The 13,390-nt window shown below is 36.2% G+C and overlaps 1 protein-coding gene across 10 annotated transcripts in view; it reads left to right on the forward strand.

Moving 5' to 3' along the window:
- The window catches only part of NPNT (nephronectin), a 76,087-nt gene that overhangs the window by 26,614 nt on the left and 36,083 nt on the right, over nt 1–13,390 (forward strand). For 5 of the 10 annotated variants that reach the window (XR_001490925.4, XR_012434994.1, XM_005555603.5 and 2 more), the window contains 2 exons: nt 5,766–5,858; nt 11,139–11,228. Coding sequence is in view for 4 of the 10 variants with exons in the window: in XM_005555603.5 (XP_005555660.2) it covers nt 5,766–5,858; nt 11,139–11,228 (183 nt within the window). In the remaining 6 variants the exon portion in view is untranslated. The remainder of the gene's footprint in view (nt 1–5,765; nt 5,859–11,138; nt 11,229–13,390) is intronic. The other 5 variants (XR_012434995.1, XR_012434996.1, XM_074040260.1 and 2 more) reach the window with 1 other exon arrangement.

Consider the following 13,390-nt stretch of genomic DNA (forward strand, 5'->3'; position numbering starts at 1 on the left):
ATAATTGACACTATAGTACAGGGTATTAGGAAAGCTGGAAAGATGTTTTCCCCTGGGGATCTTGGACAGTAGGATTCTTTCATCTAAGTTTTGTTCTATATATGTTATGCGATGGCTCAGGGCACTTTTCAATGGACCACTGTAAAATTTCCCTCCATTCCACCCAGGTCCTATTAATATAGTAGTGAGTTGTTTCATATTGCTTTCAGCAACTTCACTCTTCCAAGGCCAATTACCATTTGAAAAAGTCATTCCTTATCATATTTTCTTGTTCTCCTCAAATGAATTTGTCCATATCTGAATTCTGTGAAGCTTGTTGGGTGTAATAACAGCTTTGTGAAGTCTTCCAGTTTCCAGTTTCATATCTATTTATTCTTCCGCCCTGCCCTTGCATGTTTCTCTGCCCCCTTTTATTCTGTGAACATAACCTGGAGGACAAGGTTTTTCGTTCTGCTTTTAGTGGTGCCATGTCTGCATAATAACATGATGTAGATTGAAAAAATTACAAATGATTCTTGGAATTCTAAAGATAATCTTATTTATATTGAGAAAATCCTTCTCAAGCTACTAACTACCACTGAGATTGGATTGGCGTTTCCCTTGTTACTTTTCAGAGCCCCCATCTCCTTGGGCATCTCAACATATCCTTAGTTTTCAAATGTTGGCACTTTACTCCCGGCACGATTACCTTACATAAGAAACATTATAGGATTGTTGTGGGAGTTTAATTTTCTCATAACTTATTTGATAATTCACTGCTTATGTTCGAGTTAGAAACTATTGTCCAACTCTCAGAGACCCAGTTACATCAGTTAGGATGGATTTTTTTTATTTTTATTTTTTATTTTTGAGACCAAGTCTCACTCTGTTGCCCAAGCTGGAATGCAGTGGCACAGTCTCGGCTCACTACAACCTCTACCTCCCAGGTTCAAATTATTCTCCTGCCTCAGCCTCCCGAGTAGCTGGGATTACAGGCGCCCACCACCACACCCGGCTAGTTTTTTGGTAGAGATAGGGTTTCACCATGTTGGCTAGGCTGGTCACGAACTCCTAGGATGGATTTTTAAGACTAAAATTTTAGATTGCGATCAAACAGAAGAGGCTTGGACATGTGACGTTAAATAGTTATGTTTGTTTTGCCAGTTGAAACTTGTTTCTTTTTCTAGTTAAAACAATGACTTAGAGGTTATTTTCAGGGCACTTTGGAGATTATGCTACAGGAATGTTAAGAGAGCAAAATTTGAGTGTGATTGCCCATTTGGACTTAATTCTGGCAACTGATTTTGGGGGAAAATGTCTGTCATTCGTTGATTATCTGTTATTTTTACCTGGACTTTATTTAAGCCTTATTAAGTTGCTAAACCCTATTTGGATGCTAGTGATAGCAGACCATCAAATATGGCCCAAACTTCTTGTTCCTGATCCACACGAAGGTCAGAGAAGTAATGCTGCCTTTTCTGATAGCCAGTAGCACCAGCAGGCACATTGTTTACTCCAAGCAAGAATATACTCTATTTTTAATACTTTTGAAGACCACTGAAAATGGATCATTTATCCTTTTTTATTTTTTTGAGAAGGAAAGGATGACCGGCTATTCACAGAGTAATGCAGTTTGCTGAAAAGATTGGTTTTTGCTGACCCCTGACAGCTCACATTACAGTGGAGTGTGTTATTGGAAGGTGGGCCAGTTTATACAGAGGTTAGGAATTACTTTTCTCTAGTTTTGAAATGGTTATGCACTTTCTAATCTAGATGTAGAAATTTACTTACTATTTACTTAGATGTAGAAATAAAGTTTCTTTTTTTACATTCCCCTGAGTATATACAATACATTTGACAAGTTTTATTTCTGTACTAGAATCTACTCATAACACTTCTATCCTAAATTTGTATCAAAAGGAAGCCTTTGCTGGCTTGATAATAAACACAGACGAAGTCCAGATTCCACAGCCTAGTGATCAAGGAAAGTCAGGAATTGTATTTAGCTACGAGTAATGTGACACAAAGAACAGTGCCCTAAATTGCTAGGATGGTGATTTAGGGTTAATATTATGACTTCTTGCTCTACCCTCTTTCCATTCTCAAGATCGTCTCATGGTCATAAAGAGGCCACTGTGGTTCAGTCATGACATGCACATTCTAGGCGAGAGCACAGAACAAGCCATGTTTTTCAGCCCTCCTTTTACACAGCATTCCAAAGCCCCACCCCATCACTTCTGCTTTCATCCCATTTAGCCAGAATTTAGTCATGTGGCTGTCCATATCTGCCAAGGAGAATAGAGAATATAGTTTTCCATTACTAACACATCCCCCACTCAAAAAAAAAAAAAGACATTCTATATTAAAGCAGAAGGGAAAGAGATATTGGTAAGAATGCAGCTGGCCTTTTATGATCTGTCTCGGCCTTTCTTTTGATCTCATCTGCTGTTTTAAGCACTTTACAGTGTAGCCCCACGAGAACACTTTGCACTCACTAAGAAGCAGTCCCCTTTACTGCCCCTCCCCACTTTGCTTATATTCTGAAAGTCTTTTGTCTCCTATTCCACTGCTCTTACCTCTAACGCACTGCCTCTAACACACCGACCTGCCGTTGTAGTTATTACACACCCTCCTTGGTTCTTTCACCTCTCTGTCAAAGCCCTTGTTGTGGTTTCACTGAGATATTTTAGTTCTACAGCTAATTTTTCATACCCTCTGTGACTCTCTAATCCCCCACCACACTTGCCTACTATAATACATTATATATAACAAATGATTGATATATATTTATTGAATTCCATTCCAGACCTAATGCCAGCAAGATAACTTTGTGCTATAAAGGAGAAAATCTTTTTGTGCAACAGTTTCCAAAGGGTTTTCTTTTTCTAAGAATAAAGAAATTGACTATATCAACTTTAGAAGTATCCTACTGCATTTAATAGCCATTGGCTAATCTAAGGGTTCTTGGTTACTTCACTGAATAGCCTATCAGATGGAACTGCAAACAACAGTTTGTTTTGAAATAGGACTCCCTAAACATGGAAGAAACATTAACAGTCTTGGCCTGTTGGAATGTGTGCATTTGATGTGCCCAAGATTAGGGCACTCTGCTTGAGAACAAATAACAAAAAGGGGAGAGGAAACAATAAAAACTTTGTTCCTATAAAGCACCTGGAAGTACTATAAATTGATGGTTATCAAGCTGGTCAGGGGTCCAAAGGCTACAGCCTGGGGGCCTCAAGTTTAATTGTTTTATAAAGTGTACTAAATAAATTTTTTTGTATTTTTAAGTGGTATTTTTAAAACTACTTTTTCATGCTTTGAGAGAGTTTTCCAAATTCCAATTATTTTAAGGGGTTATTTCCTGGACTTGCACTTAATGATTTTGAGACATTTACATTTTTTTCAATATGGCATTCTGTGTGCCTCAGTGATACATGGTTATTCAGGTTGCATGAATATACATATATGTGTAGATTTATGGAACATCATCTTTTTAGATTAAAAATAATTTTTTAAGCTGATATTTCTTGGTGATAGAGCCTAGAAATTACATAGAGTGGCTTACTTCTGGGACTTATTTTAAACTGCACATAAACCATCTGCCAAGTGTACAGTTGGCTAAAGAGTAATATTAGAAAGGCCCTCCTGGACAGTTTATTTCATTTCACAGATATGAACACAATTGTTTCCCTTTGAATTTAATGCCATGTTTAAAATCAGATTTTAAGAATTTTCCAAGGGCATTTCCCTATCGTTTACACTCTCCTCGTCTTTTCTTTCTGCAGTCTTTTATATTAAATACCTCCTACACAGCACTGTCTAAGGATTTGTGGTGGTACAGGGTCCAGTTGGGATGACAAACAGGCAAGGAAGACCTGAAACTAAAATTAGCAAAGAAGCCTTGTGGAATGGAAGGTGAGGGAAGGGTTAGTGAGAGTTGGGCAAGGAAATGTAGAAAACAAAAATAACATGCACGTCAGTTTCGCAGCAGTGTAGAGTCTTAAAGGAAACAATGTTTGATAATTATCAGAGAGGAAACTGGGAGCATATCCCAGAATGGAGAACAGCATGGGTTAAAATGGGTAGGAACAGGTGTCAGGGGCTTCAAAATTCGGGGTCATTGTTGAGTCCATTGCCCTTGGTCTTCAAGGACTATCTGCTCTTCACTCAATGATTATTGAAGCTCATTTCTTCCTGTCACCAACACAAATCATACCTTCTTCATGTCAGACCTAAACTATTTCACTGGCCTTGCAACTGTCCTCTCTGCCTCTAAACTCTCTCCAGTCCATCCTACATATCATCACCAATGCTTTGATAAGATTCCCAGAGCTTTGATTTTTATCAGGCAGTTCTGATGATGATAAATGTATGGAAACTTCCCATTTCCTAGAGATAAAGTGCATGTTTCTCATTCTGAAATGTAGGGAACATAATCACCTGATACCACTCACCTGCTTGTTTCTCACTCTTCCTCCACCATTTACCCATGTCTTTAGCTTAATGAGCCCCCTGTGTGCCTCCTAACTAAACAGCGGCTTACTTGGCTGTGAAATATTCTTCTTCTTGGGTAGTCTGCTCCCTTCTCTGTCTACTCAAGCCTCCTCTATGAGGCTTTCTGCACGAATGTATATGGATTTGCTTGTGAGATGATTTCTTCACAGACTTCATATTGCTGATGAATAAATATTGTTTTGAATAAGAAACGTGGTTTCGTCTTTTTATCTAGATTGTAGACTCCTTGAGACCAGTCCCATGCTATACAATTATTTTTCATCTATTATAGTGTCTGGCATAGGGACATGCACATATTTGGTACGGAACAGGGTTTCCAGGTCTGGCACGATGACATTTTGGGCTGGATAATTTGTTCAGGTTGTCTGAACATTTTAGGATGTTTAGCAGCATCCTTGGTGCCTATCCACTAGATACCAGTAGTATCCTCTCCCTAGTGTGAGAACCAAAAATGTCTCCAGACATTTCCAAATTTCCACAGGGGTAAAAAGTACCCCCCAGCTGAGAATTATTGATAGAGAATAAGCAGAACAAATTCCAATTAAGCAGTGAAATATTTGAGTGATGGTTTACAGTATTTTGAAGTCTTGAGAAAGTGGAACTCAGTTGATGGAAAAGAGTAAATGTCAAACTGAGAACATCCTATTTGCTATGTTAGGGCATAGAAAGGCCATTATAGATTGAAAAGCAGTTGTAATGAATGTTAGGATTAAGAAAGATCAAGATACAGAAATATCCTTGAATTGAAGTCCCAAAACAATGTTGTTTTAGTTTTTGTTTCATTTTGAATCATTTCATACTTAGGAATACTATTTCTAGTAAAATAAATATTTTATGTTTAGTTAGAAATTTATCTGTATTTCATACATACTTAGTACTTGTGGACTAAGAACTGCTATTTGAAGTATATTTGAGAGATTGAGTTTGAAATTGTGGGTGCAGGACATTGTAAAGTTGTAACTATGAACAAATATCAGTTATGCTTATGCATAGTTTTACCTAGTTTTTCTTTTATTTGACTATTTGAGTATTGTCCTTGAATTTAAAATTCAGCCTCAACTGATACACACATCCACACATATACACACATAACACGTGTGTGTGTGTAGCTTACAGAATGTTTATAGGAAACTGATTTTGTATATTTTGGCTACTTTGTTGTAAATTCTCTTTTTTTTCTTTTATTATTAAACTAATACACGACATTAGTGCTATATGATTGGTGTTTCGCTGACCTAGAAATAACGCATGCCATCTTCTTTTCACAGCTGTGTGCCAACCACGATGCAAACATGGTGACTGTATTGGGCCAAACAAGTGCAAGTGTCATCCTGGATATGCTGGAAAAACCTGCAATCAAGGTAGGAAAATAGTCTGACATAAATACACAATCAAAGACACCTCTATTACTCCCAAATTAAAAATATTCTTATCTCAAACTACTTTCCCTAGCTATTTTTCCACAAATATGTGAGCTGCCATTTTGCTGATAAATAAAAATGTGTTAATGATAAATGTTGTAAAATTTTTTTTTATCAAAGGACAATTAAACAAATTGTATCCTCTTATTCTCTGATACTAGTTCAAATGTATTTTGAAGAAAAGAATCACTGCATCAGTAATTTAGAAGCCTTCTGGTACTCCTTGTTCTTCCACTAACTAGTTGGAAATCCTTGGCCAAATAATTGACCACCTCAGACCCCAGGTACTGCTTCCCTTTAATGCCAAAGTCAGGTAGGGGGTTTGATTTGAAATTTGGAGTTTCCTCCTAACTCTGAGCCCTTTGATTCTGTGATTAAATCTCCCTTCAACTACGGACCACTTTGGAATGTTTCCATGATAAATAAAAATGATTAATTTAGCAAGCACTTTTTTTAAAACTCAGCATCAGTTGTTTATAAAAGCAAATATTTATTCAACACTCATAGTGCTACAGGTATTTTATATATATTATCCATTTTTATCTTTAAAACAACATTAGGAAGTAGAGCATTATTTATTATAATTAAGGTATAATCTATTAATTGTTAATCCATTTTTTATTTGGAGAGACTGAAGGATAGAAATATTAAGTGGCTTGCTCAGGTTCACAGAGTTAGTAAAGAGCTAGCATGTCAACTTAGAGCTATGGCCTATATAATCCATATTTTTTCTACTATCTTAGTTTTGGATGAAAAAATATATTTGGAAATGTGATCCTCGAACTCATGCTAACAAGTCAGACAAGGCTTGTCTTGTTAATTAAATTCAGTAAAAAATTTCCATTATTGGCCGGGCGTGGTGGCTCACGCCTGTAATCCCTGAACTTTGGGAGGCCAAGGCAGGCAGATCACCTGAGGTTGTGAGTTCAAGACCAGCCTGACCAACATGGAGAAACCCTGTCTCTACTAAAAATACAAAATTAGCTGTGTGTGGTGGCACACGCTTATAATCTCAGCTGCTCAAGAAGCTGAGGCAGGAGAATCACATGAACCCGGGGGGCGGTGGTTGTGGTGAACTGAGATTGTGCCATTGCACTCCAGCCTGGGCAACAAGAGCGAAACTCTGTCTCAAAAAAAAAAAAAAAAAGAATGGAAAGAAAAATTTCATTATTAGGAATTAAACTAGAAATAAAGATTAGGGTTAGATTTCACTAAACAGATAAGAGTCAAAAATAAAAAAGATGAGTCAATTTTTACTTATTTCTTAAATTATACACCCTATCATCTTAAATGTCAGGTGAAATAATGATATGGTGTCTAACTATCCCTTACATACTTACTTGACCTCATCTGATATAGAAATGATATTGCTGAAATACTACTGTTCTTCAGTGTCGGATACTTATTTCAAGATATTCCTTGAGGTATGTCATGTAAACTAGTGATTTACAGACACAGTTTTTTTTCACTATTTACTTTTATTTTTTAAATTTTACTTTAAGTTCTGGGATACATGTGGAGAACATGCAGCTTTGTTACAAAGGAATACATGTGCCATGGTGATTTGCTGCACCTATCAACCTGTCATCTAGGTTTTGAGCCCTGTATGCATTTATTTGTCCTAATGCTGTCCCTCCCTTTGCCCCCTGCCCTGACAGACAGTTGTGAAGTTCCCCTCCCTGTGTCCATGTGTTCTCATTGTTCAACTCTCACTTATGAGTGAGAACATGTTGTGTTTGGTTTTCTGTTCCTGTGTTAAGACACAGTTTTTGCAATCATCCAGAACGTTGATTTTTGAAAACATACTCAAAATGGTGGTTCATGAACCATCAGATGGAATTATTCATGAACCATCAGATGAAATCCACACTAGCAGAAATGATATGTCCCAATGGTAGAAGTTGCTATTCTAACGTGTGTTCTTGTATTATCTGCTATTTGATTTAGAACTGATTTTCCCAAGGCTTGTTTTCTCTCTTATAATACTCTTTTTAACTTGAAATTTACCAAACATACCTGCATAATCTTTTTAAATAAGTGGTGCTCTTATTATCTCAGTTTGCTCTTTTGAAAAATCCACTTGATTTTTCTTCCCCAGCGTAAATTTACAGGTAGCAGTGTGTTAGGTTCTGGTTATTGAATGCCAATGTTCATCTTAGAATGTCAGTATACTTCTTTTTTTTAAAGTGGTGAACATAAGCCCTCAGATGTTTCATTAATGTCAGCACTGTAAAACGTTGTTGTCCAAACGTGAGGATATAAAATATAAAGAAGACGATTAAAAGAAGTCACTTGAGATTGCAGAGAAATTCATGTAAATTTCTTTGCAGGAGGTGCATCAACTTTAACATGCTTCAAAGACATGCTAAAACTATTATTGAAACAAGGGTTCATTACTGGATAGCTCTTATTTTCAGAAAACCAGTTTAACATGTACTTTTTTTTTCTGTAACACATACCTATTTCTCTAAAGAAAAAATCAAATATATCAAGTTAAAATCTTGTTCTCCAAAACCATATTCCTTAAAGAAAAGAGGATTTGATTAGTAGCAAAATGGGATTTTACACCTGCAAAAATAGTGCTGGCACTGAAAATGTAATTTCAAGTCCAGTTTTGAAAATAAAACTATAGCTTAAAATAAACTTAGGTGTTGTAATCATCTCTTATTTTGCCCTCCTCACAAAAAAAGCAGTGTGACAGGTTCCTGATGGCTAGGTTTATGCTCCTTGAGAGTAGAAACCCTTTTTGTTGTCTCTCTGATTTCTAGGTTCCTGAAAACTATTATTAAAGTGACTTGCACATGGTAAATGCACACTAAATATGTTAAATGAATGACAGTTTCATCTAATGGTTCTTAGTCCTGAACACCGTGGAAACTTGAAAGAGTTCCACAGGTTCTTGGTACAGCACCTTAGAGAGTCTCTGCATCCATAGACTGAGGGCCCTGTCAGGATAAGGGAAGCTGCCATGTGTGGCCTGGTTGAGTGTGAGAGCTGCCTAGAGACTCCCATAAAAGTTGTTAGAGAAAATGGTTGATAGTGCCTACATAGCAGATTAACTTAGACTGTTTTCATTCAGGCCCACACATTTTAATAAAGTAGAAAATATGCTTCACAGATAAGGGAAATCAAAGAGGCTCCGTTTTTCTCGAGGAGAGAAATGTCAAAAAGAAGTAAATTTGAAATAACTTTACAGAACTGGAAATTAGCTTTTGATTAAAAGCAGCTTTAGGTATATGACAAGTTTTCACTGAGAATTTTGTAGCGAGTTATGTGCTTTAAGAAATAACCCCCTGGAAACTTGCATCATGGCATAAACAGCTTGAATAAACAAGTGCTTAACCAGTGCCTTTAGAGCTGCCTGGGAAACAGCCAGAATACCAGGGAAAGCTGCACTTTGGAACTGGTTTAATTTAGCAGCCTTGCCACTGGCTTAATGTGATCTGCTTTTGGTGGCTTGCTCTTCCCCACTAAGTCATTTTCTGGATTTGTTACACCTAGAACTGTTATGAAATTACAGGCTTGGACTGATCATTAACATATTCTATAAGGCACATGTTACCTTTCAAAGCAGATGAAGTTCTAACCCGAATTCTGGCAAGATTCTCTTCGATCATTTGCTTCCTTTACTTTCACTTTTATTTATGCATATTTCCCTCCTCCTTGAGTTTCTGTACCGATACAAACCTCTTTTTCCCCCAGCCAGAAAAAAAAAATATTATTATAGGAAATAATCTTTTTATAACTTTTCCATTGGGGAGTGATTTTTAGTATGTAAATATATCATTGCATATTCTCAGAAATGAAAGACATTCTTAGGAATTTACAGTGTACTTTGTAATAATTTCAGAAGAAAATATTTACAAATGTCAATTCCTAATGTTTTAGTATGGTTTATATTTCATATGTTGAATTCTTTATCATAAGGAAAGAATTGGAGTCTTGTAGGTCAGAACCAGATACTTATTTTGTGGACTAGTTACATCTGAAAGTTGATTGCTTTGCTAAGCACAAAAATCTAAGAGCTTTAACCCTAATATTAAGGTGGATACCTACAGCCTTAGTTTTTGAAAGATGTATGGTTCCTGCCGGGCACGGTGGCTCACGCCTGTAATGCCAGCACTTTGGGAGGCCGAGGCAGGCGGATCACGAGGTCAGGACGAGACCATCCTGGCTAACACAGTGAAGCCCCGTCTCTACTAAAAATACAAAAAAAAAAAAAAAAAAAAAAAAAGCCGGGCGTGGTGGCGGGCGCCTGTAGTTCCAGCTACTCCGGAGGCTGAGTCAGGAGAATAGCGTGAACCTGGGAAGCGGAGCTTGCAGTGAGCCGAGATCGTGCCACTGCACTCAACTGCACTCCAGCCTGGGCGACAGAGTGAGACTCCGTCTCAAAAAAAGAAAAAAAAAAAAAAAAAAAAAAAAAAAAAAAAAAAAAAAGAAGATGTATGGTTTCAGCTCCCAAAACCAATGTTCATTTGATCTGGCCATTTAACGGGCTGTAAATAACGTAATGGTGTTGAAACAGAACGTGATTGTCAAGTCTCAACTCTCTACTTTGAGTCTCAACCATCTTATATTTTGGTAAATGAATAATGGCAACAGTTAACCTTTTTTTTTTTTTTTGCACAAAGCTTCTTATGTATGTTCTAGAAACATACTTTCTTACGTTTAAATGATAATATTGACGATCTATTATGCTGTTATGTAAATAAAATCTTTATGCAATTCATACATTTGTTCATAATTTTGTAGTATTTTAAACTACTATTGTACAACTTGATAATGTAGGGAAACAAATCTTAAGTTGGTCGTTTAAGACTTCAGTGTCCTTAAATAGAGCAGGTGGATTATAAGCAATATTTTTATAATTTGTTTTTTGTTTTCTTCCTTCTGTTTATGACTAAATAATACTTTTAAAAATGATGATCTCTTGTTTGGAGTTTTTAAAAAAATTGTATGACAATGGATTGCTCATTTATAATGTGTGTGTTGTCCTTGGAAAACAAGATGACAGTGATACATTTTTAAGAAAATTAAAATAAAGGAGAAGAGAAACCAGAAGAACCATAAAATAAACTATTGTTTATAAAGTATCTAATGCATTATTTTTAAAATCTGCCAACTGTATGTAATTGTTTAATATATACTTGTAAAGATTTTTAGGGCTAAAATTGACATCAGTTCAAAGTTGACTCTTATTACCTTCTTCCTGGTATGAAGACGAGCACATCCCAACTCCTCTTGACCAAGGCAGTGAACAGCCTCTTTTCCAACCCCTGGATCACCAAGCCACAAGTTTGCCTTCAAGGGGTGAGCGTGTATTGTCCCAGGTGGTCTGCTTTTCCCACCTGCATGGCTTCCTGCAGTTATGTCACTTCTTGCAAATGTTCTGAAGACTAGCGCAGGAGTGTCCAGCCTTCAGCCCTGAGCATGTACAGCAAGCAGCAGGAATTGCCACCAGGTGCTGATTCTCTGTGCTCTGAAAAGTATGGAGCTCTACTGTCCTTTTAATGCATCGAGTATCATTGCTTTTCTTTTTCTTTTCTGAATTTTGAAATATTTTCTAAAAATCAGATAGCAAAACAACTTTTTTCATATGTAGGCAAACTGAGGAGTTCCAATGCAACTGAAATTGGGGATTTGATGCCCTTTGCCAAGTAGATTTTGGAAATTAAGTCCTCTTCCCCACTCTCGAGGTATAGAGTTTTAGGTTACCTGAAAATCAAAGTATACATTAGTGACCTTCTTTTGGTATACATTGGGTGACATCAGATAGCCTAAGTTCTGATTCCAAGATGGCATTTAGTTGCTATTTGATTATAAGCAAGTCATTAACCAATCAGTAACAGGGAGACAGTAATTCCTGCCCTATTCGCCTGTGGGGTTGGCGTAAGAATAGAAACACCGAAAATATTAATGTCTTCATCATGCTGGAAAGCTTTGTAGGAAAATAATGTGTAGCATAATTTTACAGTTCCTCTTCTAGGATATTTTATCTGTAACCCATTCATAGGTTTAAGAACTTAGAATAACTGAATTAAAATAGTTGAAATTATTAATCATTGTCTCTGCTGAGAGGAAATTTGATGCTTTTGTATATTTTCTGCACAAGGAATTAGGGCAAAAGAATTAATTTCAGTCCTTAATAATTTAAAAAATAAAGTTATGGTAGTTGACATATTGACATGTTTGCCTATGACTGCCTGGTTTTAGCACCAAAGCGGAGAGACAGTCCAAATGTGTTAAATGAAAGTTTATGTAAAAAAAAAAAAAAATCCATTGAGCTAGTTATCTTACTCAATGATCTCTTCCTAATTTTTCAAGCTACTTTTCAGTGTCTGCATGCTAATAAAATTTCTGATTTTTTTCCTGAAGTTTAATAATAATGCTATGCAGCTTGCATTTCCATTCTGGACCAGTTCCCTTCTCCCTCTCCTTCTCCCATCCAAACTCCTGAATCCACCAACCTACTGAAATGTATTCCTGACAATAATAGATGCACTTTAAGACTTGTATACATAATAATTGAAGCATTATGAATGTAAGTGGCTTATTGTAAAGTTCTATCCTTTAGTATAAGATAAGCACATGAAATAATTCATTACATTTTTAAATTTTCCTATTTGATAGATTTTCCTTATATGTATTATAAACCTCCAGAGAAAAAGGAACATAAGTAAATTTACAATAAAAACACCAAAGTTTTATTTCCAGGTTCTCTTATCAACTTTTAAGATTTATTTGAGACAGTATGATCAATGACTTCATTTTGTTCTGCTTATTATTGTAGGAGTAGTTACTATAATTTGGAAGTAATGTATTTTTAAATTTCTTGCTTAATTGAAGAATATCCAATAGATTGTGATAATGAATTTATCACAATCATTTATAGAAAGCAACACATATTAACTTACTCAATATGACACTAGTCAATGAGAAAAGAAGGTAACATAATTGAAGACAATAAACTCTTAAGAAAACTGAGGACAAAAAGGCTTCTTACCAGGACACCAGATACATTTAATCTTTTGAAGCTCTGTACTTTAGGAAAAGTCTGATATTTGGCAAATTTTGATAAACATGGATGACTGTGGAATCTTACAGTATCTGAAGTGTTTTTCATAAGGGTCATTGTGAAGTTTTAGGAGACACCTGCCTGTGGCAGATGGGGCAATGATGGCAGTCACTAGGGATATTAACAACAGTCAGCTGTCAGGGCATGTCATCCAGACCATCAACAGCTGGTGGAGTACAGCTTTCTCAATTGCTTTCCATGTTTTGGATACTCATATGCCCATTAGTAACAGGTAAAATAGCCAGTATATGTCCACATTTACCCATTGAATGTTACATGCATTCTTCCTTTCTCGTATTATTTCATACAGTCCAGATTTTTTTAGACTCATGACAGCATATTGGCTTTTCTTTCCTTTCAGTTTCATGATTCTTAACCCCAAAGTGCTTTTGCTATG

Source organism: Macaca fascicularis, chromosome 5 (assembly GCF_037993035.2).
Source record: "Macaca fascicularis isolate 582-1 chromosome 5, T2T-MFA8v1.1".
Classification (NCBI taxonomy): Eukaryota; Metazoa; Chordata; class Mammalia; order Primates; family Cercopithecidae; genus Macaca; species Macaca fascicularis.